The sequence below is a fragment of the Bombina bombina genome, chromosome 3 (genome assembly GCF_027579735.1).
Source record: "Bombina bombina isolate aBomBom1 chromosome 3, aBomBom1.pri, whole genome shotgun sequence".
NCBI lineage: Eukaryota > Metazoa > Chordata > Amphibia > Anura > Bombinatoridae > Bombina > Bombina bombina.
In genome coordinates, this window is record NC_069501.1 from 1,062,681,109 (window position 1) to 1,062,708,556 (window position 27,448).

General features: G+C 40.9%; 1 protein-coding gene across 2 annotated transcripts in view; it reads right to left on the minus strand.

The window, feature by feature from the left end:
- Positions 1-27,448, minus strand: part of TNS2 (tensin 2) — a 382,090-nt gene that overhangs the window by 90,452 nt on the left and 264,190 nt on the right. For both annotated transcript variants that reach the window (XM_053708325.1, XM_053708326.1), the window contains exon 18: positions 7,458-8,873. In XM_053708325.1, coding sequence (XP_053564300.1) covers positions 7,458-8,873 — 1,416 coding nt within the window. The remainder of the gene's footprint in view (positions 1-7,457; positions 8,874-27,448) is intronic.

Here is a 27,448-nt window from a genome sequence, read left to right on the forward strand (position 1 = left end):
TACCTTCTCATCACATCTCAGTGTCCACTTAATATACACCCCACTTAGCATGTGGACCTGCACCCTCACACATCTCAATAATAATTTTAATGCCTGAGTTCCTTTTTGAACTCAACCATTAAATACCAAATAACTTTTTCCAATTTAGACATTAATATCACTTTATAGTCCCCATCACTATCACCCTTTAAAGCCATTATCACCTCTGAAACAGATTTGTAATAATTATTATCTGAAATCTGTGACACATATCACCACTTATTGACTATTTTTTCATATAATAATAATGGAACAAAGGTTCCCCCTTCCTTGTTTAGATTCGTTCCACTCAATTAAGTTTATAGTACATTTTCCGTATAATAATAATAATACTAAAGAGGTCCCATCTTTCCAGATTTGATAAACTCAACTATACACAGTATCATACATTTATTTTAGTTTGATCACTTTTTGCTAACTGGCAAATTTCATATACATCCACTATAAGTGAGCATTACACCCTTACTAACTGCAGGAGTAAAAGAGGTCCCATCTTTTTTGGTCCGATATTCTCAAATACACATAGTAATATATATTTATTTTAGTTTGATTACTTTTTTCCAACTGGCAAATTTTATTATATATACTCACTACCAGTGAGCATTACACCCTTAATCATTGCAGGAGTTTCATATCGTCAAAGTAAACATTAACCGCGATACGATCACACTCACAACTATTCATATATGTAATGCTTTATTTTCATAGTTTATTATACAGAATTCAGGTAACTTAATTAGTTATTTTAAACAATACACATTATCTCAGCTTAGGATCGCTATAACTCGCTTATATTCATTATGTATATTTTAGGTGAAATTATGTCAACACGCCCCCTTAGTATGTAAACAAACATTGTGGTCCAATCATTTATCTTTACGTTTCAATAAACGTCAGAACTCTGGGCTACTATTATATCTGGTCCGCCCTATTACGCCCACACTCATTAAAACAACTTCCCATGTCCAATCATCTATCTAAATGCCAGAATCATTGGGCTGACATAGCAATTTGCTAGCCGTTACAGGCTTTGAATGTTTTTTATTATCGTAGATTAGCGGATATGTGATCATTTTCTTTCTTTAAGGAAATCTTAGATTGCGATGAGTCTGTAGACCACTGACAAACTATAATATAATCTTGAGTCCCCATATAGAAGCGCTACACATTAGGCGCCAACTAAATAACAGATCTATTTTGATGACATGTAGTGTTAAGACATGCACACTGTGTTACTCAACACGCCAACCAATTTTCTACTTTTTAATAACTACACTGTTCCAACATTACAATTTTGGAGGATATTGCAACAGTAACCAAATGTGATATCACTTAAGAATCATATAATCTACAAAGGTTTGTTATTTTATATGCTTTTTGAATTTGTTTTATTTTTTTCAACAAACACTATGGGTGTTATACTGATGATAACGCTTATGCTTGGGTTGCTATTGCTTATATAAAATATGATAGATCACCATCTACGTTACAGAAATGTATATGTTTGTTTATTTTTGGTCCTATTTACATAAATTTTACCTAGATTGATTTATGCTAACCCTGACATATTGATATCTAGTGGGATACATGCTTGATCATTTACTCATTAGTCACTAAATTCCTTGAGATGCTTTATGTGGATTATCATAAACAATCTGTTGATGAATTGTATGCCTATTTAGATTTTTATGTATTAATTTATCTCTAACATAAGGTAGAGGAGTCATCATGTTTATTGCAATATGATTGGCCTACTAGGCACCAATGGTAATCTAGGCCCCTCCTAACACCATGTGATACTGATTAAGATTATTAGATGTATGGTATATATAGCAAGTGTTCCTCAATGTTTTATGAAGCCTACCATCTTTATTGCCACATTTATCCCTCTGGCTGAGAGGGAACTACTTTTGGGGTTTTTCTGACCACTGGTGTATCCTGGGTCTATCCTGACTATTGGTGTCTTTGGAGTTCCATCTGTGTCCATCTGGCCTTTGAATAAGTCTGGTGGGTGACTATATTGATCCCATCCTGCCTCTATAGCATCAAGGGAGATGCTACAACTATTGTGAGTACCACTCCTCTTTTTTGAATTTGATATACCTGTGTCAAACAATACTAGGCCAAATAGGCACCTGTGTTTCTTTTTATCTTTCTGACACAGACATCACATCATTACCGGCTGTTGGTCTTCTGGGTTACTGTTATAGATCCCAGACTGTCTCCTTAGCACTAATTGAGGTGCTTCGATAAATGTGAGTTCACTCCCTCATATATCAAGTTGTTTTTGGACCAAACAATATTGGGCCATGTGGCGCTTCTGTCTTTTCTTGTCTTTGTAGATTGCTGCCTTGGATCCCGGCCTGGATCTCCACAGATAGCTGCCTTGATCTTCTCGCCAGAGACTTGTTACTCAATATTGAGACTCTTAATCTACCATTATTGGGTTATCTATTAACATATGTTTATGATTTAGATTGCTTGATATATCATCGTATACCTTCTATCATATACTATTGTATTATCACACTGCTTTTTTCAATCTGAGTTATTGCAAACTGAAGTATAGTTACTCTTTACTATTTAGTATATATATTCCTTCTTTCTCTATTGAGGTTGATATCTTTCTCTATTGAGGTTGATATATTTTCACCGTGTCAATTTAAAAATTGTACAGTTTATACCATTAGATCTAGTGAACATTTGGCTATAGGGCGCCCCCTCCTTTGTTGTTGAGGTTACAAAAGTCTCAGAATTCTGGTCCGCCACGCAACCTGACGGGTTTACAAACTTAGCGCAATTAGGCCAACACGCAGCTATCCCTAAGCTCCTCTCCTTTGAAATGCTTAGGATTAAGAGTTTCCTGAAGAGCTGGGGCTTCCTTCCCTCCTCCTCCCGCTCTCCTACCCCTTGGGAGTCCATCTGGCAAGGAGGACGCAGGCTTGTCAGGCCGCTTTCAATAAATTATAGCCTCCTGGAGGGCGCCTCTCCGCCCACGCTAGCCCCGCATTTATCTAGATGGGACATTCTCCTATGCATCAATACTTCCACTGATTCTTGGCAAAGGGCCATTCTATTGACAAAAAAGACCTTGCATTGTGTAACAGTGTTCGAAACTTATTATAAAGTTCTCTCACACTGGTACCTTGTTCCTACACAATTGTCTAGAATGTTTACAGGAACCTCACCCCTATGTTGGAGAGGCTGTGGTCTACATGGTAGTCTACTACACATTTGGTGGGAGTGCCCCATTATTAAACCATTGTGGGAGAGAGGGTTCCGCACCCTCACTGATTTTGGTATTAGAGTGTCTGCTGGTCCAGCACTTGCCCTTCTCCATCTAGGCCTACATGCTCTCCCCAAACATCAAAGTCTCTTTGGTGTTTACCTATTGGCCGATCAAAACTAATATAGCCAGGGCTTGGAAAAGGGAGTTCTCTCCCAAATGGGAAGATATTATCAACATAATGGCTTACCTGTATACTATGGAAAAGGCCATATATTTTGACCTTAACAAATCTGACTTGTTTGAGATGGCCTGGGCTGACTGGAAAGACAACTACAATATCATATGGCATCCGCCTGCTGTGACGAATGACACCCAACCTAATAACTAACGACGCATCCACTTTTCTTCCCTGATAGTGTGCGCAGATACTCAGAAACATTGACTGGGGCACGCTTTTCCCTTCCCCCCTATTCCCCACATATGTGCCCCCCCTCCCTTTTCCTCCCACCCCTCCCCCCCGTACTCAATACATTTAAGTTGAAATGCTCTACTACGCAATCATTGATCCTCTCATCTGCACACACTATAGCTTACAATTTAACTTCACACATGATGAGATCAACTTGTCTAGTTTTTCTTTTTCTAATGAACAAAAGTTTGTTTTATAGGGCCAGAAGGCCCGATACTGTATTTGATTTTACTGTTGTAAAGGGGTCCTGCGAGTCCCCAATGGTTATGTTATGTTATTTCTTTTCAAAATCTAAATAAAACAATATTTATAAAAAAAAAAAAAGATAGCATGCCCATACTCATCAAGGAAATGGGAGTCTTCTTCCATATTAAGTGTCTGCCCATATTATACTATATTTAAAAGCCTAGCTATTTATTTACCACTTTATATCCACCTGGTTGCTGCACGATAGTATTGCCACAGAGCAGTAATGTTTTTTCTTTTTCTTTTTATATAGTCACCTAAATGTCACGAGCGACTTTTGCCTATTCTTCACCTGAATAGACCCATTATGAGGACTTGCCAAATATAACTTAGGCTTCAAACAAATAGTCGCATGTCTTACTCACTTATTCCACCTGAATACAATAGTAATGGTGTTGATGTATGTAATGTTGATGTGCACAGTTCTGTCCATTTGCATCTCCTTTTATCTAGCTCCTATACAATCCATAATGAATGCCTCTGCCAGGCTCATCTTCCTTACACGTCGCTCTTCATCTGCTGCCCCTCTCTGCCAATCCCTTCACTGGCTTCCTCTCGCCTCCAGGATTAAACACAAAATTCTGACTCTGACAAACAAAGCCCTCAACTGCAACTGCACTGCTCCCCCCTATATCTCAGACCTTGTCTCCAGATACTCTCCATCCCGTCCCCTTTGCTCTGCTCACAACCTCCTACTCTCCTCCTCTCTTGTTACTTCCTCACATTCCCATTTACAGGACTTCTCCAGACTGGATGCCATCTTGTGGAACTCTATGCCTCGCTCCACAAGACTCTCCCCTAGTTTTAAAAGCTTAAAGCGCTCCCTAAAGACTCTACTGTTCAGAGATGCATACAACCTACGCTAACCTTTCCTAATACCAGTTCCTCTCCTCCATTACTATCCGCCATGAACCCCCTTAGCATCTAAGCCTAAGAGTCCAACTGTTTGCAGATCACCTTCTTAAGAGCTGACTGCAACAGTGCGACTCTCGGCAGGGCCTTCTACCCATTTATCCCTATAAATATTACCTTGTATACCGCCAATGTTTATAGCGCTACGGAATCTGTTGACACTCTACAAATAACCGATAATAATAATAATAATTCTCTACTGTTCAATTTGCTATGTTAATACTGTATAAAAAAATTCTTTGAGATGCAAGCTTCTTTATTCTTGATTTGTTAAGTTTATTGCTAACCCCTAGCGTTGGATCACTACATCATCAAAGGTCCAAGAGTGATCGATTTAGTTCAAGGGGATGAAAAAACGAGGACTGAATATTCTGAGTACATTCCAAGCTATCAGATATGATGTAAATATTTGACACGTTTGTACCATGTGTTGTAAAAGCATCTTTTGTGTTGTCCTTAAGAAAAAAACAACAACAAAAAAAACCTAAAGAAAAACGCCCACTCAGGTCTAGATTACAAGCGGCGTGTTAGCGAGAGATGTAATAGGTAATATAATGACCGCTCTAACTAACGCAAGTTAGAAATAAAATGTTGCACTCGGTCACAAACAGTAATTGTGTTTCTGGGTTTAAATACAAAAAAAATACATTTGAAACATATTAAAATAAACTATTACACTCATATCAATATAAATATTGATAAAAAATGTTTTGTAAGGGTTAAAAGGGATATGGTATGTGGCAAGGTATTTGACTGGAAATGACTATAATGTATACAATATGTATTTAAGTATAAATGCGTAGATATGTGTATACATGTGTATTTCTATGTTAATATGTGTAAATATGTACGTGCACATATAAATACATATATACACATGTATACACTTATATACTCTTGAGCCTTTTCCAGTTAAATACCTTGAAACATGCAATGTTATTTTTATTCAATTTGTATATGTATTATTGTGTATATGTATTATTGTGTTTTAATACGCTGTCTGCATTTATCATTGCACAAGAAGTTCTGGTGAACTGCTTGAGCAATGCCACCCCCTGCAGATTGGCCGCTAGCAGGGGGTGTCAATCAACCCAATCGTATGCGATCAGGGGAATTGCTGTCCGCCGCCTCAGAGGCAGTAAATAATTTAAAAGACAAATGGACACAGAACAAAACAAAAAGGTCAGGAAATGTATTTACAAACAAATGCTTGAATAAGAATTTGGCTCCTGAAAAGTCTCCATGTGAAGTTTGTGAGGAATACCATGACATGACGACCACTAAGAGCCTGGGCAAGAGGGGATTGTGTTTGTATACTCCATATCACCACATGCTTTGCAGGTAAATCACATAAGCTGTGAGTTTGTGTGTATATATATATATATATATATATATATATATATATATATATATATATATATATTTATTATTTATAAAAGAAATGATTCTATTCATTATCAAAATCATCATTAACAAAACATTATTTGTTGTAAAACCCCTCATAAATAGTTGGGAACCCATCCCCTGATAATCTTCAGTCTGCAGTTACGATGTGGAATGCAGCAGTGAAGATGAAAATGAACCACAATAGATTTATAATGAATCCACTGTTATTTTTTTTTTGTGGTAGAGTAGTTACATTCAGTGGATAAGGAAAGGGGAAAGGATGGGAAATGACTGGAAAAGCTTACATCTTTTATGCACTAGCAAAAGGCAGATCAGGGGTTCTTTATAAAAGGCACTGAATGAAGATGTCAATGGTTTAAAAGTTAAAACAAGGTAGTGAAATTGTTTTCATCTTAGAGGTCACTTTGGATTCTTCTAAATACTAATGGTTTGGTGGACATATTCTCAACATAATAAATATCAGGGCAAAACATATTGGCAATATATAAACTTTAATTAAAAAATATGTTTGTTCTCACACAAATGGCAAGCTGATGCCTCAGACAGGCACATATGAAGACCTAATACTATCGTATCCATTTCCTATCCTTCTGTGAAACATTTATGTTGTTTTTAAAAGTAACTGGCATTTTGAGATTGACATAGTAGGATTAATGAACATCCTGTCTAAAGTAGCTTTATTAATGTTAACAAATCATATCACTCAGAGGACCACATACAAACTTACATTGAGGATAGAAAGTTTCTAGCTGTAGACCAGAGAAGGTCTTGCATAACTGGCTCACAGATATTTAGATGAAACGTGGGGCACCAGTTTACAAGGTGATAGAGGTGTAATGTCTCAGGCAAATTCTTTGTTATAATAAAATGTTACTTCGGCCTAAACATAAGAAGCATACAGTCTATAAAATACTCTGCTGGTGTGTTATACAATTAAAACCCAATTTGATACCTTAATTCATGGTAGCATTTTATTCTAAACTCAAAACGGTCACTTATTTTTCAATATTGTATATCCAAACAGGGAGGTAAAACTTCAGTACATAAGATCTCAGATAATATATTTTGTACTCTATATTAATTCTATTCTAAAGATGATACAGATCAAACAGACCATGCAAATCAACATAAAATGTTGACATTTGCATTACCCACCTTGCTGATGTTGTTGTACGGGTGTGTGTTCCCCTGAACTGTCTACAGATACGTCATCACCACTCATTCTTCTAGCCGCAGAACTAAAGGGAATTATAGGAGATACAGCGCCAGGAGGAGGAGAATGACCCCCAGCAGGACCATATGGGGGGACACACGTAGAAAAAGTATGGGAACCATAACCATTGGATGGACACATTGGAGGAAGATAAGAAGGGTGCAGGAATTGAGGGTATGCATGCCCATAACCACCCTCTGTGAAAGGGTTAAAGTTCACAATTTCTTCCCCATGAGAAATTGGGTACCCATAATTCATCTTTGCCTGGGGTACTTTGAAAGGTGTTCGACTATCATGGCTGGGTAAGATATTTTGTCCATAATGCATAGAAAGTTCACCATGATGAAAAGGTTGTACTGGAGGCATTTTATTTCCTTCCAATGTCCATATATTTGGAAGAGAGTAGCATGCTGAGCTCTGGCAATGAGGGCAGAGACATTGTGAAGGCAAAACGGGCTCATGGGGTGGATTAGGTTGGTATACATATTGACGGTTTTCCCTCAGGCTGCCTCTCTTTGGTGGACTCTGTGGCTGGGTTGGATAATGGTGTGGCCCCTCAGACAAAGAGCGAATTAATCTCCTTCTATCCTGCTCTCCATAAATCCCAGGGAAATGGGTAGCTTGCAGCACAGCACCTGGCCCTGACAGTCCTCGAGTTTCAAGCATACCCTCAGGTCTAAAGTAAGATCCTTCAACAGTAGGAGCTGCACACCCTAACCTACAGGAACAGTGTCTAGATAACATAGGTTTCCTTGCTGCGTACACTGGAAGTCCACCAAACTGCCCTATTTCTTCCTCTAGTATGGCTGCCTCACGTTCCCTCTGGCCATCCCATTGTGCCTCACAAGATGTATCTCTTTGTCCTTCCCAGGATGTGGCGGCCAAAGGTAAACATTGAGATGTTCTGTCTTCATGCATTAATAACCAAGTTGGCAAACACTGAGGTTTTGCTTGTCCATTCATATTTGTCTTGGTGTTTTGGTGTGTTCCATCCTGATGAAGGTGATGCTGTAAATTCTGTGGTCTTCCATCCATAATCTGTCTCTGATTTCCATTTTGGGGTAGTTCCTCAAGTTTTAATACCTGAGAGTACTGTGACTCTCCCTCATGCTTTACAGCTACCCCAAATCCACCTAAAAGCCTTTCCAAGTCTTCCTGCTCAGCTGCTGTGGGTAGTGGTTTTTGTGGTGTTTCTTCCAACTTCTCAGTCGGAGCTGAGGAGTGGCCAGAATCACTGCTGACTGACAAGAGGCGGCCATGCTGCTCTGGGCTCCCATTACTGGATGTCAAAGGGGTGCTCTTCTTCTTCACACGAGCATAAAGACTTCCATCTAACGGCCCACGAGTATGACTGAAATCTGAAGTATAAAATGAAACACATGGGTAAGTAAGCTAAATAAAGCAAATATTCAAGAAAAGTGAATCTACTAAATTATAGAAACAGTGAAGCTAGAATTACCAATCAAAGAATGAAATAAGGGCATAGATTACAAGTGGAGCATTATTGACAGTGCAGTGTACACTATCCTGTACGACCCTGCGCTAAGAACAGTGCACAAAATGATATTACAACTCAATGGTTAAAGATATAAACCAGTGAATGTTAGAGCAGACGTTTTTAGAAAACTTTATACTTCAATGGATAGTGCAAGCCGCACTGCTCATATTACCAGTAGTGAGTTATGTATAGCTTGTCAGCGCAACACATAATAATGCTGAAACATTTAGTGTGTCTGAAGACCCAAAGTTAAGTGTTGGAGCTAGAATAAAAGTCTAACTACACACATCTATAATATATTAAAATATGTTACACATACACACACACACATATATATATATATATATATATATATATATATATATATATATATACACACGCACACACACATATGCCTAGGCTACACAGATAAGTGCTACATTTGTTTCAAACCTTATTATAACTGTTTGGTTGTAGGATGGTTCTCCGCTGTGATCATTCATATTGTGTATGTTTGCAACATTTAATTTGTTTTTTTACATGTGTGTAGTATATGCTTATCATGTGTAACGAGGGATCCCTTGAGTATAGCATGTCTTTAATGCTATTCTATGTCCTTTTGTAAATACAATAAATTCTTACTGATGATTCACTGCAACATTGTGGATCAGGTAGTATTTATTGAGGTGAGTGTTCCAACCTTTATTCTGCAAAACGTCTTTTTGCTAAATTCTTTAGCAAAAGTGAGTGCTGAAATCCCTCTCTTTAAGATTAGGCATATACTGATCTGCAACTTTCTAGTCAGATTATAAATAAATATATATATATATATTCAGTATATATATATATATATATATATATATATATATATATATATATATATATTTTTTTTATATATATATATACACACGCATACATACATACACACACACTTGTAATCTAGGCCAAAATATGGCCCAGATTACGAGTTTTGCGTTAAAGGTTGTGCGGTGCTAACGAGCAGTTTTCACTCACCGCTCACTTACCTACAGCGCTGGTATTACGAGTTTTCAGAAACCCGTCGTTAAAAGACTAGAAGTGAGCGTTGAGCAAAATTTTGCTCATTACCGCACTCCAATACCTGCGCTTCTTAAGTCAGCGGTGAGCTGGTGTAACGTGCTTATGCACGATTTCCCCATAGGAATCATCGGGAAGAGCCAGCTGATAAATAGTTTAACACCTGCAAAAAAGCAGCGTAAAACTCCTTAATGCAGCCCCATTGATTCCTATGGGGAAATAAAATTTATGCTTACACCTAACACCCTAACATGAACCCTGAGTCTAAACACCCCTAATCTTACACTTATTAACCCCTAATCTGCCGCCCCCGACATCGCCGACACCTACATTATAATTATTAACCCCTAATCTGCCGCTCCGGCACCGCCGCCACCTACATTATACTTATGAACCCCTAATCTGCTGCCCCCAACATCGCCGACACCTACATTATATTTATTAAACCCTAATCTGCCGCCCCCAATGTTGTCGCCACCTACCTACACTTATTAACCCCTAATCTGCTGCCCCCAATGTCGCCGCCACTATATTAAAGTTATTAACCCCTAAACCTAAGTCTAACCCTAAACCTAACACCCCCTAACTTAAATATAATTTAAATAAATCTAAATAAATATTACTATCATTAACTAAATTATTCCTATTTAAAACTAAATACTTACCTATAAAATAAACCCTAAGTTAGCTACACTATAACTAATAGTTACATTGTAGCTAGCTTAGGATTTATTTTTATTTTACAGGCAAGTTTGTATTTATTTTAACTAGGCAGAATAGTTATTAAATAGTTATTAACTATTTAATAACGACCTAGTTAAAATAAAGACAAATTTACCTGTAAAATAAAACCTAACCTAAGTTACACTAACACCTAACACTACACTATAATTAAATAAATTAACTAAATTAAATACAATTACCTACATTAAATTAAATTAGCTAAAGTACAAAAAACCAAACACTAAATTACAGAAAATAATAAACAAATTACAGAAATTTAAACTAATTACACCTAATCTAATAGCCCTATTAAAATAAAAAAGCCCCCCCCCCCCCCAAATAAAAATAAAAACCTAGCCTAAACTAAACTACCAATAGCCCTTTTGCGGGTCATTGCCCCAAAGTAATCAGCTCTTTTACCTGTAAAAAAATACAAACAACCCCTCCAACAGTAAAACCCACCACCCACACAACCAGTTAGCTCTTTTGCCGCCCAAACCCTAATCTAAAAAATAAAACCCACCCAATACACCCTTAAAAAAACCTAACACTAACCCCCTGAAGATCGACTTACCGGGAGACGTCTTCATCCAAGCGGGGCGAAGTGGTCCTCCAGACGGGGAGAAGTCTTCATCCAAGCCGGGAGGATAGATCCCCAACGCACCATAGAAAGGCATCCCTCTTTTCTGGTCTGGTAGATAGATTCGAGAGAAAAAAATCTGCACCTTGGCGGATGAGATTTAAAGCCTATCTTGTATCCCTGGGATACCACCTGCAGGACCCATGGATCCTGTATATCTTTGAACCAGGCGTCTGAAAAAAGAGACAGTCTGCCCCCTACACGATCCGATCCCGGATCGGGGGCTGCCCCTTCATGCTGATTGGTTTTCGGCAGCTTCTTATTCTGCTTGGATTTATTCCAGGACTGAGCCAGCTTCCAAGTACTCTTGGGTTGCTCGGGCTTGGAGGATTGTTGTAGTTGGGATTTGTCAGAACAAAAGGAACGAAAATTAGAAGATTGTCGTCCCTTAGACTAGTTCTTCTTATCTTGCGGTAGGAAGGCACCCTTGCCTCCGGTAACCGTGGAAATAATAGAATCCAGGCCTGGACCAAAATCTTTTCCTTGAAGGGAAGACAAAGGAGTCTGGACTTAGAAGTTATATCTGCAGACCAAGACTTCAACCAGAGCGCCCAGCGGGCTAGGACCGCAAAGCCAGAGGCTTTTGCATTTAGGCAAATAATTTGCATGTTCACATCACAGATAAAAGAATTAGCAATTCTCAGAGCTTTAATTCTGTCTTGAATATCTTCAAGGGGAGACTCCACCTCGATAAGTTTCGACAAAGAGTTGCACCAGTAGGTAGCCGCTCCGGCAACCGCGGCAACTTTAGCTGCCGGTTGAAACAAAAATCATGTATGTTGAAACATCTTTCTCAGAAAGGTTTCCATTTTTTATCCATCGGCTCTCTGAATGAAGAACTATCCTCAAGAGGTATAGTAGTATGTTTAGCAAGCATAGAGATAGCACCCCCCACCTTAGGAATAGAGCCCCACAAATCCAGTTGAGAGTCCGGGAACAACTTTTTAAAAGTAGACGAGGGGGAAAAAGAAGAACCAATTCTTTCTCATTCATTCTTAATAATGTTCACCATCTTAACCGGCACAGGAAAAGTCAAAGGAACGTTCCTGTCTTCGTAAACTCTGTCTAATTTAGGTATCATAGGTTCTTCAGGCAGCGCGGCCTCTGGAACCTATAACGTAGACAGAACCTTCTTTAATAAAAAACCCAAGTGCTCAATTTTAAATCTAAAGGACGGTTCCTCCGCAGCAGGAGGCTTAGACGCTAAGGACTCTGGCTCAGAAAGTTCACCCTCTGAATCTACAGAGGTTAACTCATCATCGAATAACTGGGACATAATAGCTAAATCCAATAAATATTTAAATGACTCCGGGTCAGGAGAGCTATGTTTAAACTTTCTCTTGCGTTTGTTAGCGTGAGGTAATGCACTGACGGGCGCAGACACAGCCATTTGTAACTGCGCTGCAAAGTCCGCAGGAAGAAGGCCCCCTCCGGATGGAGGATTAGATGTGCTATGGGGAGCTGCATGTGGAGTGGATAATGTAGCAAGGGTAGTAATCTCACGGGACGCAGAGTCCTGAGAGGTAGACGGCTCAGAGGGACTAAGAGCCTTAGCAGGCTTTTCTCCCTTCTTAGACTTTATAACGGTGTTAAGGCATGTGGAACATAATTGAGTGGGCAGGAAAACCACAGCCTCCTCACAATATAAACAGGTATGATTTAGTACAGAAGGAGTACCTTCTAACATGTCAGAGTCCTCCATAGCTCAGGTTATACCCACAGAAGGACACAAATAAAAACGTTTTTATTATAGAAAACTGCACATTTATACTCCCAATAGCTGGGGCACTCACCACCTCCTAGACCCAGACAGTTAACAGAGGAAACGCTCTCCTCAGGTTCAAGTCTCAGCCGGAATGGAGGAAATGAACATAGACCACACCTGGTCACATGGAGTGCAAGACAGTACTTCTCCTGTTATTACAAGTACAGCAAGTAATATGAGCTGTGCACACTTTCAAAAACAAAAGTGAAACTTAAAAGTGAAACCTGTTTGTTCCAGCCAAAAACACACAGTCTATCAGCCCAAGAAAAAAATCACACAAAGCAGCATGTAAATAATTAATACCCTATTTAATTAACCCCAACTGTTCAATAAACCCCCTTCAGAGGCAATTAACCCTGGATAATATCAAGGTATAAAGGAGCCACTCTGTGACCCTGTTATAGCGTTTTATGTGTCAAAATTGAAACAATCTTACCTCCAGGATCCATGCTGTGGAACAGAACACACAAGTGTGACAGTCTTATAGCAGCGCTCCTGATATGGAATTGAGTGAGTGAGAGAAAGCAGGCAGTGAAACTTGTCAACACTGATTGCTTAGGAGCTGTTAGCAGTAGTCTGGATGGTTTCGCAGAAAAACTTTCCCTGCATCTCCAGACTCTAACTTTCATCAATACTCTTACTGAGAGGTTGACATGACTACTTAACACTCCAGTCCTATCTCGAAGAGCAGATACCCTTTTTCAGGATTCTCCAAATCTTCTGACACTTTTCTGCCACTTCCTAATGGGAAGAAAGGCAAAGAATGACTGAGGTAATGAGGAAGTGGGAGGGATATTTAAGCCTTTGGCTGGGGTGTCTTTGCCTCCTCCTGGTCTAAAGTCTAACATTACATAAAATAATAAACCAAATTATCAAAAATAAAAACCTAATCCCTATGAAAATAAAAAAGCCCCCCAAAATAAAAACACCCCCTAATCTAATATTAAACTACCAATATCTCTTAATAGGCCTTTTGTAGGGCATTGACTTAAGTTAACCAGCTCTTTTACCTTAAAAAATACTAAGTCCCCCCTCTAACAGTAAAACCCCCCACCCACCAAACCCCCCAAAATAAAAAAACCTAACACAAAAAAATCCTTAACTACCCATTTTCCCCCCTAAAGGGGCATTTGTATGGGCATTCAGCTCTTTTACTGCCCTTAAAAGGGCATTCAGCTCTTTTACACTGCCCAAAATCCCTTTCTAAAATAAAACAAACCCCCCAAAAATAAAATAAAATCCTAACTCTAACCCCTAAATAGGTACTCACTGTTCCTGAAGTCGGGCGGGGAAAGTCTTCTTCCATCGCGGCGACGTCTTCTATCTTCATCCAGGACCAAGCCGATGCGGAGATGAGATGAGTGTGGAACAGGAGCCATCAAGTGTGGAGTACCACTTCGTACGATCACCGCCGCACACTGAGGATTGAATTCAAGGTACACGTTTAAATATGTGGTACATTGCATTCCTATTGGCTGATTTGATGCTTCAAATTCAAATCAGCCAATAGGATTAGAGCTACTGAAATCCTATTGGCTGTTCAAATTAGCCAATAGGATTTCAGTAGCTCTCATCCTATTGGCTGATTTGAATTTGAAGATCCAAATCAGCCAATAGGAATGCAAGGTACCCTATATTTAAACACATACCTTAAATTCAATCCTCAGTGTGCGGCGGTCATCGTATGAAGAGTATCTCCACGCTCGATGGCTTCGCAGTCGCCGGTATTCTGTTCCACGCTCATCTCATCTCCGCGTCGGCTTGGTCCTGGATGACGATAGAAGACGTTGCCGCGATGGAAGAAGACTTCACCGCTTGGAAGAAGACTTTTTCCCCGGACGGTGAGTACCTATTTGGTGGTTAGAGTTAAGATTTTTTTTATTTTAGTTTTTTTGGTTTGTTTTTTTAGAATAGCGATTTTGGCCAGTGTAAAAGAGCTAAATGCCCTTTTAAGGGAAGTAAAAGAGCTGAATGCCCATACAAACGCCCCTTTAGGGGCAATGGGTATTTTAGTGTTAGTTTTTTTTATTTTGGGGGGTTTGGTGGGTGGGGTTTTTACTGTTAGAGGGGGACTTAGTATTTTTTAAGGTAAAAGAGTTGGTTAACTTAGAGCAATGCCCTACAAAAGGCCTTTTTAAAGGGCTATTGGTAGTTTAGTATTAGATTAGGGGGTGTTTTTATTTTGGGGGGCTTTTTTATTTATTTTTATAGGGATTAGGTTTAATTTTTTTATTTTAGATAATTTGGTTTATTATTTTATGTAATGTTAGATTAATTTAATCTTAGTTTTTTATTATTTTTAAGTAATGTTAGTTTTTTTTATTTTAATTGTAACTTAGTATTTTTTAATTTAGGTAATTGGGGTTAATTTAGGGGGTGTTAGGTTAGGGGGTTTAGCAATTTAATTAGTTATTTGCGCTGTGGGGGTTTGGCGGATTAGGGGTTAATAGATTTATAAGGTTTGTTGCAATGTGGGTTAATGGCAGATTAGGGGTTAATAGTTTTAATAGGTACTTTGTGTTGTGGGGGGTTGGCTGATTAGGGGTTAATATTTGTATTATTAGTTCCAATATGGGGGTGATGGCGGATATAGGGGTTTTTACGTGCCAGATTTCTTTTTGGGACCTGGATTAGACTTTTACGGGAGATTCAACATTTTTTTTATTTTCTTACTCGCTGGCAGTTTCTAAAGTGCCGTAAGTCACTGGCGACTCCAGAAATTTGTATTTGCGCACATTTCTGGACATCGCTAGCTTATCCAATTTACGGAAGTTTATGAACTGCCGGTGCTGTATATATGATTCCCCGTTGTGCAAGGTAAAATTACAGGCGGCGCGGGTTTCAGCAGTTGCTCTGAAGCCTGCACCGCATATGTAATCTCGCTCCAAAAAGATAGATTAAAAAAAATGACATTTTTGGAAATCCAGGAAAATGTAATTATTTTTGCTTTTAACAAGTCATCATTTTTTTTAAATCAAACTCAGGATTACGATGATAATAAGGCAATAATTCAATATTGCTTTAATGAGCTGGAATCGTATAAGCTTGTGAGGTTGCTGAGGGGACTATTAGAAATTCACTGAGTACTGCTTTATATTTTCTAAAATCTATATCTGAGGTGTCCAATGTAGAAAAAACATAATTTATGCTTACCCGATAAATTTATTTCTCTTGTGGTGTATCCAGTCCACGGATCATCCATTACTTGTGGGATATTCTCCTTCCCAACAGGAAGTTGCAAGAGGATCACCCACAGCAGAGCTGCTATATAGCTCCTCCCCTAACTGCCATATCCAGTCATTCGACCGAAACTAGCCAAGAAAGGAGAAACCATAGGGTGCAGTGGTGACTGTAGTTTAAAATATAGACCTGCCTTAAAAGGACAGGGCGGGCCGTGGATTGGATACACCACAAGAGAAATAAATTTATCAGGTAAGCATAAATTATGTTTTCTCTTGTTAGGTGTATCCAGTCCACGGATCATCCATTACTTGTGGGATACCAATACCAAAGCTAAAGTACACAGATGAAGGGAGGGACAAGGCAGGTACTTAAACGGAAGGGACCACTGCCTGTAGAACCTTTCTCCCAAAAATAGCCTCCGAAGAAGCAAAAGTATCAAATTTGTAAAATTTTGAAAAGGTATGAAGCGAAGACCAAGTCGCCGCTTTGCAAATCTGTTCAACAGAAGCCTCATTTTTAAAGGCCCAGGTGGAAGCCACAGCTCTAGTAGAATGAGCTGTAATCCTTTCAGGGGGCTGCTGTCCAGCAGTCTCATAGGCTAAGCGTATTACGCTCCGAAGCCAAAAAGAAAGAGAGGTTGCCAAAGCCTTTTGACCTCTCCTCTGTCCAGAGTAAACAACAAACAGGGAAGATGTTTGACGAAAATCTTTAGTCGCTTGTAAGTAAAACTTTAAAGCACGGACTACGTCCAAATTATGTAAAAGACGTTCCTTCTTTGAAGAAGGATTAGGACACAATGATGGAACAACAATCTCTTGATTGATATTCTTGTTGGAAACTACCTTAGGTAAAAACCCAGGTTTTGTACGCAGAACTACTTTATCTGTATGGAAAATCAGATAAGGAGAATCACATTGTAAAGCTGATAACTCAGAGACTCTACGAGCCGAGGAAATAGCCATCAAAAACAGAAATTTCTAAGATAAAAGTTTGATATCAATGGAACGAAGGGGTTCAAACGGAACTCCTTGAAGAACCTTAAGAACCAAGTTTAAGCTCCATGGAGGAGCAACAGGTTTAAACACAGGCTTAATTCTAACCAAAGCCTGACAAAATGCCTGGACGTCTGGAACCTCTGCCAGACGCTTGTGCAAAAGGATAGACAGAGCAGAAATCTGTCCCTTTAAAGAACTAGCTGATAATCCTTTATCCAAACCCTCTTGGAGAAAGGACAATATCCTAGGAATCCTAACCTTACTCCATGAGTAATTCTTGGATTCACACTAATGAAGATATTGGATGATTGAAAGGACCTTGTAGTAGAAGGTCTTGTCTCAGAGGCAGAGGCCAAGGTGGAAAGGATGACATGTCCACCAGGTCTGCATACCAGGTCCTGCGTGGCCACGCAGGCGCGATCAAGATCACCGATGCTCTCTCCTGTTTGATTTTGGCAATCAGTCGAGGGAGCAGAGGAAACGGTGGAAACACATAAGCCAGGTTGAAGAACCACGGTGCTGCTAGAGCATCTATCAGCGTCGCTTCTGGGTCCCTGGAACTGGATCCGTAACAAGGAAGCTTGGCGTTCTGGCGAGACGCCATGAGATGCAATTCTGGTGTGCCCCAACGATGAACCAATTGAGCAAACACCTCCGGATGGAGTTCCCACTCCCCCGGATGAAAAGTCTGACGACTTAGAAAATCCGCCTCCCAGTTCTCTACACCTGGGATATGGATCGCTGATAGATGGCAAGAGTTAGTCTCTGCCCAGCGAATTATCTTGGAGACTTCTAACATCGCTAGGGAGCTCCTGGTCCCCCCTTGATGGTTGATGTAAGCCACAGTCGTGATGTTGCCCGACTGAAATCTGATGAACCTCAGGGTTGCTAACTGAGGCCAAGCTAGAAGAGCATTGAATATTGCTCTTAACTCCAGAATATTTATTGGGAGGAGTTTCTCCTCCTGAGTCCACGATCCCTGAGCCTTCAGGGAATTCCAGACTGCACCCCAACCTAGAAGGCTGGCATCTGTTGTTACAATTGTCCAATCTGGCCATCGAAAGGTCATACCTTTGGACAGATGGACCCGACATAGCCACCAGAGAAGAGAATCTCTGGTCTCTTGATCCAGATTTAGCAGAGGGGACAAATCTGTGTAATTCCCATTCCACTGACTGAGCATGCATAATTGCAGCGGTCTGAGATGTAGGCGCGCAAATGGCACTATGTACATCGCCGCTACCATTAAGCCGATCACTTCCATGCAGTGAGCCACCGAAGGGCGCGGAATGTAGTGAAGAACACGGCAGGAATTTAGAAGCTTTGATAACCTGGACTCCGTCAGGTTAATTTTCATTTCTACAGAATCTATCAGAGTTCCTAGGAAGGAAACCCTTGTGAGGGGTGATAGAGAACTCTTTCCCTCGTTCACTTTCCACCCATGCCATCTCAGAAATGCCAACACTATGTCCGTATGAGATTTGGCAATTTGGAAGTTTGACGCCTGTATCAGGATGTCGTCTAGATAAGGGGCCACTGCTATGCCCCGTGGTCTTAGGACCGCCAGAAGAGACCCCAGAACCTTTGTAAAAATTCTTGGGGCTGTAGCTAACCCGAAGGGAAGAGCCACAAACTGGTAATGCCTGTCTAGAAAGGCAAACCTTAGGAACCAATGATCTTTGTGAATCGGTATGTGAAGGTAAGCATCCTTCAAATCCACTGTGGTCATGTACTGACCCTCCTGGATCATAGGTAGGATTGTCCGAATAGTTTCCATTTTGAACGATGGAACTCTGAGGAATTTGTTTAAGATCTTTAGATCCAAAATTGGTCTGAAGGTTCCCTCTTTTTTGGGAACCACAAACAGATTTGAATAAAATCCCTGTCCTTGTTCCATCTGTGGAACTGGATGGATCACTCCCATTATTAGGAGGTCTTGCACACAGCGTAAGAATGCCTCTTTCTTTATCTGGTTTACAGATAATCTCGAAAGGTGAAATCTCCCTTGTGGGGGGGAAGCTTTGAAGTCCAGAAGATATCCCTGAGATATGATCTCCAACGCCCAGGGATCCTGAACATCACTTGCCCATGCCTGGGCGAAGAGAGAAAGTCTGCCCCCTACTAGATCCATTGCTGTATAGGGGGCCGTTCCTTCATGCTGTCTTAGAGGCAGCAGCAGGCTTTCTGGCCTGCTTGCCTTTGCTCCATTTCCTGGTTAGATTTCCAGGCCGGCTTGGATTGCGCAAACGTTCCCTCTTGTTTTGTAGCAGAGGAAGTTGATGCTGCACCTGCCTTGAAGTTTCGAAAGGCACGAAAATTAGACTGTTTGGCCCTTGATTTGGCCCTGTCCTGAGGAAAGGTATGACCCTTACCTCCAGTAATGTCAGCAATAATTTCCTTCAAACCAGGCCCGAATAGGGTCTGCCCCTTGAAGGGAATGTTAAGTAATTTAGACTTTGAAGTCACGTCAGCTGACCAAGATTTAAGCCATAGCGCCCTACGCGCCTGGATGGCGAATCCAGAATTCTTAGCCGTTAGTTTAGTCAAATGAACAATGGCATCAGAAACAAAAGAATTAGCTAGCTTAAGTGTTCTAAGCTTGTCAAGTATTTCAGACAATGGAGTAGCTGTCTGAATGGCCTCTTCCAGAGACTCAAACCAGAAAGCCGCAGCAGCAGTGACAGGAGCAATGCATGCAAGGGGCTGCAGGATAAAACCTTGTTGAATAAACATTTTCTTAAGGTAACCTTCTAATTTTTTATTCATTGGATCTGAAAAAGCACAACTGTCCTCGACAGGGATAGTGGTATGCTTTGCTAAAGTAGAAACTGCTCCCTCCACCTTAGGGACCGTCTGCCATAAGTCCCGTGTGGTGGCGTCTATTGGAAACATTTTTCTAAAAATAGGAGGGGGGGGGGGGGAAACGGCACACCGGGTCTGTCCCACTCCTTAGTAATAATTTCTGCAAACCTTTTAGGTATTGGAAAAACGTCAGTACACACCGGCACCGCATAGTATTTATCCAGTCTACACAATTTCTCTGGCACTGCAATTGTGTCACAGTCATTCAGAGCAGCTAAAACCTCTCCAAGCAACACCCGGAGGTTCTCAAGCTTAAATTTAAAAGTAGACATATCTGAATCAGGTTTCCCCGAGTCAGAGATGTCACCCACAGACTGAAGCTCTTCCTCAGCTTCTGCATATTGTGACGCAGTATCAGACATGGGCCTTAAAACATCTGCGCGCTTTGTATTACGTCTAACCCCAGAGCTATCGCGCTTTCCTCTGAATTCAGGCAGTCTGGCTAATACCGCTGACAGGGTATTATCCATGATTGCCGCCATGTCCTGCAAAGTAATCGCTATGGGCGTCTTTGATGTACTTGGCGCCATTTTAGCGTGAGTCCCTTGAGCGGGAGTCAAAGGGTCCGACACGTGGGGAGAGTTAGTCAGCATAACTTCCCCCTCGTCAGAATCCTCTGGTGATAATTCTTTTAAAGATAACATCTGGAGTTTCCTCTATGTCAGACATGTTTATACAGACTAGCAATGAGACTAGCAAACTTGGAAAACACTTTAAATCAAGTTAACAAGCAATATAAAAAAAACGTTACTGTGCCTTTAAGAGAAACAAATTTTGCCAAAATTTGAAATAACAGTGAAAAAAGGCAGTTAAACTAACAAAATTTTTACAGTATATGTAACAAGTTAGCAGAGCATTGCACCCACTTGCAAATGGATGATTAACCCCTTAATACAAAAAACAGATTAACAAAACGAAAAATATGTTTTTTAAACAGTCATAACAACTGCCACAGCTCCTACTTTTGAAGCCTTTTGAGCCCTTCAGAGATGTCCTATAGCATGCAGGGGACTGCTGAGGGAAGCTGAATGTCACAGTTTGTAATTTTAACTGCACCAACTGTAACTTTTATACTATAACAGTGGAAAGCCTCAGGAAACTGTTTCTAGGCAAAAATAAAGCCAGCCATGTGGAAAAAACTAGGCCCCAATAAGTTTTATCACCAAAGCATATATAAAAACGATTAAACATGCCAGCAAACGTTTTATATTGCACATTAATCAGAGTATATACCTCTGATAGCAAGCCTGAAACTAGTCGCTATTAAATCACTGTATTTAGGCTTTAACTTACATTAATCCGGTATCAGCAGCATTTTCTAGCAAATTCCATCCCTAGAAAAACTTAACTGCACATACCTTATTGCAGGATACCCTGCACGCCATTCTCCCTCTGAAGTTACCTCACTCCTCAGACATATGTGAGAATAGCAGTGGATCGTAGTTACTTCTGCTAAGATCATAGAAAAACGCAGGCAGATTCTTCTTCTAAATGCTGCCTGAGATAAAAACATAATTTATGCTTACCTGATAAATTTATTTCTCTTGTAGTGTATTCAGTCCACGGGTCATCCATTACTTATGGGATATATTCCCTTCCCAACAGGAAGTTGCAAGAGGATCACCCAAGCAGAGCTGCTATATGGCTCCTCCCCTCACATGTCATATCCAGTCATTCGACCGAAACAAGACAAGAAAGGAGAAACCATAGGGTGCAGTGGTGACTGGAGTTTTAATTAAAATTTAGATCTGCCTCAAAAGAAGACAGGGCGGGCCATGGACTGAATACACTACAAGAGAAATAAATTTATCAGGTAAGCATAAATTATGTTTTCTCTTGTTAAGTGTATTCAGTCCACGGGTCATCCATTACTTATGGGATACCAATACCAAAGCTAAAGTACACGGATGATGGGAGGGACAAGGCAGGAACTTTAAACGGAAGGAACCACTGCCTGTAGAACCTTTCTCCCAAAAACAGCCTCCGAAGAAGCAAAAGTGTCAAATTTGTAAAATTTTGAAAAGGTATGAAGTGAAGACCAAGTCGCAGCCTTGCAAATCTGTTCAACAGAGGCCTCATTCTTAAAGGCCCAGGTGGAAGCCACAGCTCTAGTGGAATGAGCTGTAATTCTTTCAGGAGGCTGCTGTCCAGCAGTCTCATAGGCTAAACGTATTATGCTACGAAGCCAAAAGGAGAGAGAGGTAGCCGAAGCTTTTTGACCTCTCCTCTGACCAGAATAAACGACAAACAGGGTAGACGTTTGACGAAAATCTTTAGTTGCCTGTAAATAGAACTTCAGGGCACGGACTACGTCCAGATTATGCAAAAATCGTTCCTTCTTTGAAGAAGGGTTAGGACATAATGATGGAACAACAATCTCTTGATTGATATTCCTGTTAGAAACTACCTTAGGTAAGAACCCAGGTTTAGTACGCAGAACTACCTTGTCTGAATGAAAAATCAGATAAGGAGAATCACAATGTAAGGCAGATAACTCAGAGACTCTTTGAGCCGAGGAAATAGCCATCAAAAACAGAACTTTCCAAGATAACAGCTTGATATCAATGGAATGAAGGGGTTCAAATGGAACACCTTGAAGAACGTTAAGAACTAAGTTTAAGCTCCACGGCAGAGCAACAGTCTTAAACACAGGCTTAATCCTAGCCAAAGCCTGACAAAAAGCCTGAACGTCTGGAACTTCTGCCAGACGTTTGTGTAAAAGAATAGATAGAGCAGAAATCTGTCCCTTTAACGAACTAGCAGATAAGCCCTTTTCTAAACCCTCTTGTAGAAAAGACAATATCCTAGGAATCCTAACTTTACTCCATGAGTAACTCTTGGATTCGCACCAATATAAATATTTACGCCATATCTTATGGTAAATCTTTCTGGTAACAGGTTTCCGAGCCTGTATTAAGGTATCAATAACCGACTCAGAGAAGCCGCGCTTTGATAGGATCAAGCGTTCAATCTCCATGCAGTCAGCCTCAGAGAAATTAGATTTGGATGGTTGAAAGGACCCTGAATTAGAAGGTCCTGCCTCAGAGGCAGAGACCATGGTGGACAGGACGACATGTCCACTAGGTCTGCATACCAGGTCCTGCATGGCCACGCAGGCGCTATCAGAATCACCGATGCTCTCTCCTGTTTGATCTTGGCAATCAGTCGAGGTAGTAGCGGAAATGGTGGAAATAAATAAGCCATGTTGAAAACCCAAGGGGCTGCTAGAGCATCTATCAGCACCGCTCCTGGGTCCCTGGACCTGGATCCGTAACAAGGAAGCTTGGTGTTCTGGCGAGACGCCATGAGATCCAGTTCTGGTTTGCCCCAACGATGAATCAGTTGAGCAAAGACCTCCGGATGAAGTTCCCACTCCCCCGGATGAAAAGTCTGGCGACTTAGAAAGTCCGCCTCCCAGTTCTCCACGCCTGGGATGTAAATCGCTGACAGGTGGCAAGAGTGAGACTCTGGCCAGTGAATTATCTTGGAGACTTCTAACATTGCTAGGGAACTCCTGGTTCTCCCTTGATGGTTGATGTAAGCCACAGTCGTGATATTGTCCGACTGAAATCTGATGAACCTCAGTGTTGCTAACTGAGGCCAAGCTAGAAGAGCATTGAATATTGCTCTTAACTCCAGGATATTTATTGGGAGGAGTTTCTCCTCCTGAGTCCACGATCCCTGAGCCATCAGGGAGTTCCAGACTGCGCCCCAACCTAGAAGGCTGGCATCTGTTGTTACAATCGTCCAATCTGGCCTGCGAAAGGTCATCCCTTTGGACAAATGGACCCGAGAAAGCCACCAGAGAAGAGAATCTCTGGTCTCTTGATCCAGATTTAGTCGAGGGGACAAATCTGAGTAATCCCCATTCCACTGACTTAGCATGCATAATTGCAGCGGTCTGAGATGTAGGCGCGCAAATGGAACTATGTCCATTGCCGCTACCATTAAGCCGATTACTTCCATGCACTGAGCTAGTGACGGGTGTGGAATGGAATGAAGGACACGGCAAGCATTTAGCAGTTTTGATAACCTGGACTCCGTCAGGTAAATTTTCATCTCTATAGAATCTATAAGAGTCCCTAGGAAGGGAACCCTTGTGAGTGGTAATAGAGAACTCTTTTCCACGTTCACCTTCCACCCATGCGACCTCAGAAATGCCAGAACTATCTCTGTGTGAGACTTGGCAATTTGAAAACTTGACGCTTGTATCAGAATGTCGTCTAGGTACGGAGCCACCGCTATGCCTCGTGGTCTCAGCACCGCCAGAAGTGAGCCCAGAACCTTTGTAAAGATTCTCGGGGCCGTAGCTAACCCGAAGGGAAGAGCTACAAACTGGTAATGCCTGTCTAGAAAGGCAAATCTTAGGTACCGATAATGATCTTTGTGAATCGGTATGTGAAGGTAGGCATCCTTTAAGTCCACTGTGGTCATATACTGACCCTCTTGGATCATGGGTAGGATGGTTCGAATAGTTTCCATTTTGAATGATGGAACTCTTAGGAATTTGTTTAAAATTTTTAGGTCCAAGATTGGTCTGAAGGTTCCCTCTTTCTTGGGAACCACAAACAGATTTGAGTAAAATCCTTGCCCTTGTTCCGTCCGCGGAACTGGGTGGATCACCCCCATTACTAGGAGGTCTTGTACACAGTGAAGAAAAGCCTCTTTCTTTATTTGGTTTGCTGATAACCTTGAAAGATGAAATCTCCCTTGTGGAGGAGAAGCTTTGAAGTCCAGAAGGTATCCCTGAGATATAATCTCCAACGCCCAGGGATCCTGGACATCTCTTGCCCAAGCCTGGGCGAAGAGAGAAAGTCTGCCCCCCACTAGATCCATTTCCGGATAGGGGGCCCTCTCTTCATGCTGTCTTAGGGGCAGTAGTAGGCTTTCTGGCCTGCTTGCCCTTGTTCCAGGACTGGTTAGTTTTCCAGCCCTGTTTGTAACGAGCAACAGTTCCTTCCTGTTTTGGGGCGGAGGAAGTTGATGCTGCTCCTGCCTTGAAGTTTCGAAAGGCACGAAAATTAGACTGTTTGGCCTTTGATTTGGCCCTGTCCTGAGGAAGAGTATTACCCTTACCTCCAGTAATGTCAGCAATAATTTCTTTCAATCCGGGCCCGAATAAGGTCTGCCCTTTGAATATTAAGGAATATTAAGCAATTTGGATTTAGAAGTCACGTCAGCTGACCAAGATTTAAGCCATAGCGCTCTGCGCGCCTGGATGGTGAATCTGGAGTTCTTAGCCGTTAGTTTGGTGAAATGTACAACGGCATCAGAAACAAATGCGTTAGCTAGCTTAAGTGCTTTAAGCTTGTCCATAATCTCATCCAATGGAGCTGTGCGAATGGCCTCTTCCAGAGACTCAAACCAGAATGCCGCAGCAGCAGTGACAGGTGCAATGCATGCAAGGGGCTGTAAGATAAAACCTTGTTGAACAAACATTTTCTTAAGGTAACCTTCTAATTTTTTATCCATTGGATCCGAAAAAGCACAACTATCCTCCACCGGGATAGTGGTACGCTTAGCTAAAGTAGAAACTGCTCCCTCCACCTTAGGGACTGTCTGCCATAAGTCTCGTTTGGTGGCGTCTATTGGAAACATTTTCCTAAATATAGGAGGAGGGGAAAAGGGCACACCGGGTCTATCCCACTCCTTGCTAATAATCTCTGTAAGCCTTTTAGGTATAGGAAAAACGTTAGTACACACCGGCACCGCATAGTATCTATCCAGCCTACATAATTTCTCTGGAATTGCAACTGTATTACAGTCATTCAGAGCCGCTAAAACCTCCCCTAGCAATACACGGAGGTTCTCAAGCTTAAATTTAAAATTAGAGATCTCTGAATCCGGTCTCCCTGGATCAGATCCGTCACCCACAGAATGAAGCTCTCCGTCCTCATGTTCTGCAAATTGTGACGCAGTATCGGACATGGCTCTCACATCATCAGCGCGCTCTGTCCTTATCCCAGAGCAATCACGCTTGCCTCTTAATTCCGGCAGTTTAGATAATACTTCTGTCATAACATTAGCCATGTCTTATAAAGTGATTTGTATGGGCCTCTCATTTGGTGCCACAATATCACGCGCCTCCTGGGCGGGAGGCGAAGGTACTGACACGTGAGCGGAGTTAGTCGGCATAACTCCCCCCTCGTTGTCTGGTGATAATTCCTTTACAGATAAAGATTGACCTTTATTATTTAAAGTGAAATCAATGCATTTAGTACACATCTTTCTATGGGGCTCCACATTGGCCTTCAAACATAGTGAACAAACAGATTCATCTGTGTCAGACATGTTTAAACAGACTAGCAATGAGACTAGCAAGCTTGGAAAATACTTTCATATAAATTTACAAGCAATATAAAAAACGCTACTGCGCCTTTAAGAAGCACAAAAAAAACTGTCACAGTTGAAATAACAATGAACCAAATCAGTTATAGCAACCAAATTTTCACAGTAAATGTATTAAGTTAGCAGAGCATTGCACCCACTAGCAAATGGATGATTAACCCCTTAATACCCAAAACGGATAATCAATATAAGAATTAACGTTTTTAACACAGTCAAACACACTGTCACAGGTCTGCTGTGACTGATTACCTCCCTCAAAATGATTTTTGAAATCCCCTGAGCTCCCTAGAGACGTCCTGGATCATGGAGGAAGAAGCAGGAAGACTGTGACTGAATTTTTACTGCGCAAAAAAGCGCTAAAATAGGCCCCTCCCACTCATATTACAACAGTGGGAAACCTCAGTTAACTGTTTCTATGCAGAAATATATGACAGCCATGTGGAAAAATTCATGCCCCAATAAGTTTTATCACCAATGTACCTCACAAAAAACGATTAACATGCCAGTAAACGTTTTAAAACATCAATTTTAAAGGTTATGTATTGTTATAGATAAGCCTGCTACCAGTCGCTACTACTGCAGTTAAGGCTCATACATTACTTCAGTATTAACAGCATTTTCTTAGTCAAATTCCATTCCTTAGAAAATTACTTTACTGCACATACATTCATCAGCCTGATACCAGTCGCTACTACTGCATTTAAGGCTGTACTTACATTACATCGGTATCAGCAGTATTTTCTTAGTCAATTCCATTCCTTAGAAAAATATTTACTGCACATACCTTATTTGCAGGAAACCCTGCATGCTATTCCCCTTCTGAAGTTACCCCACTCCTCAGAATGTGCGAGAACAGCCAGTGGATCTTAGTTACTTCTGCTAAG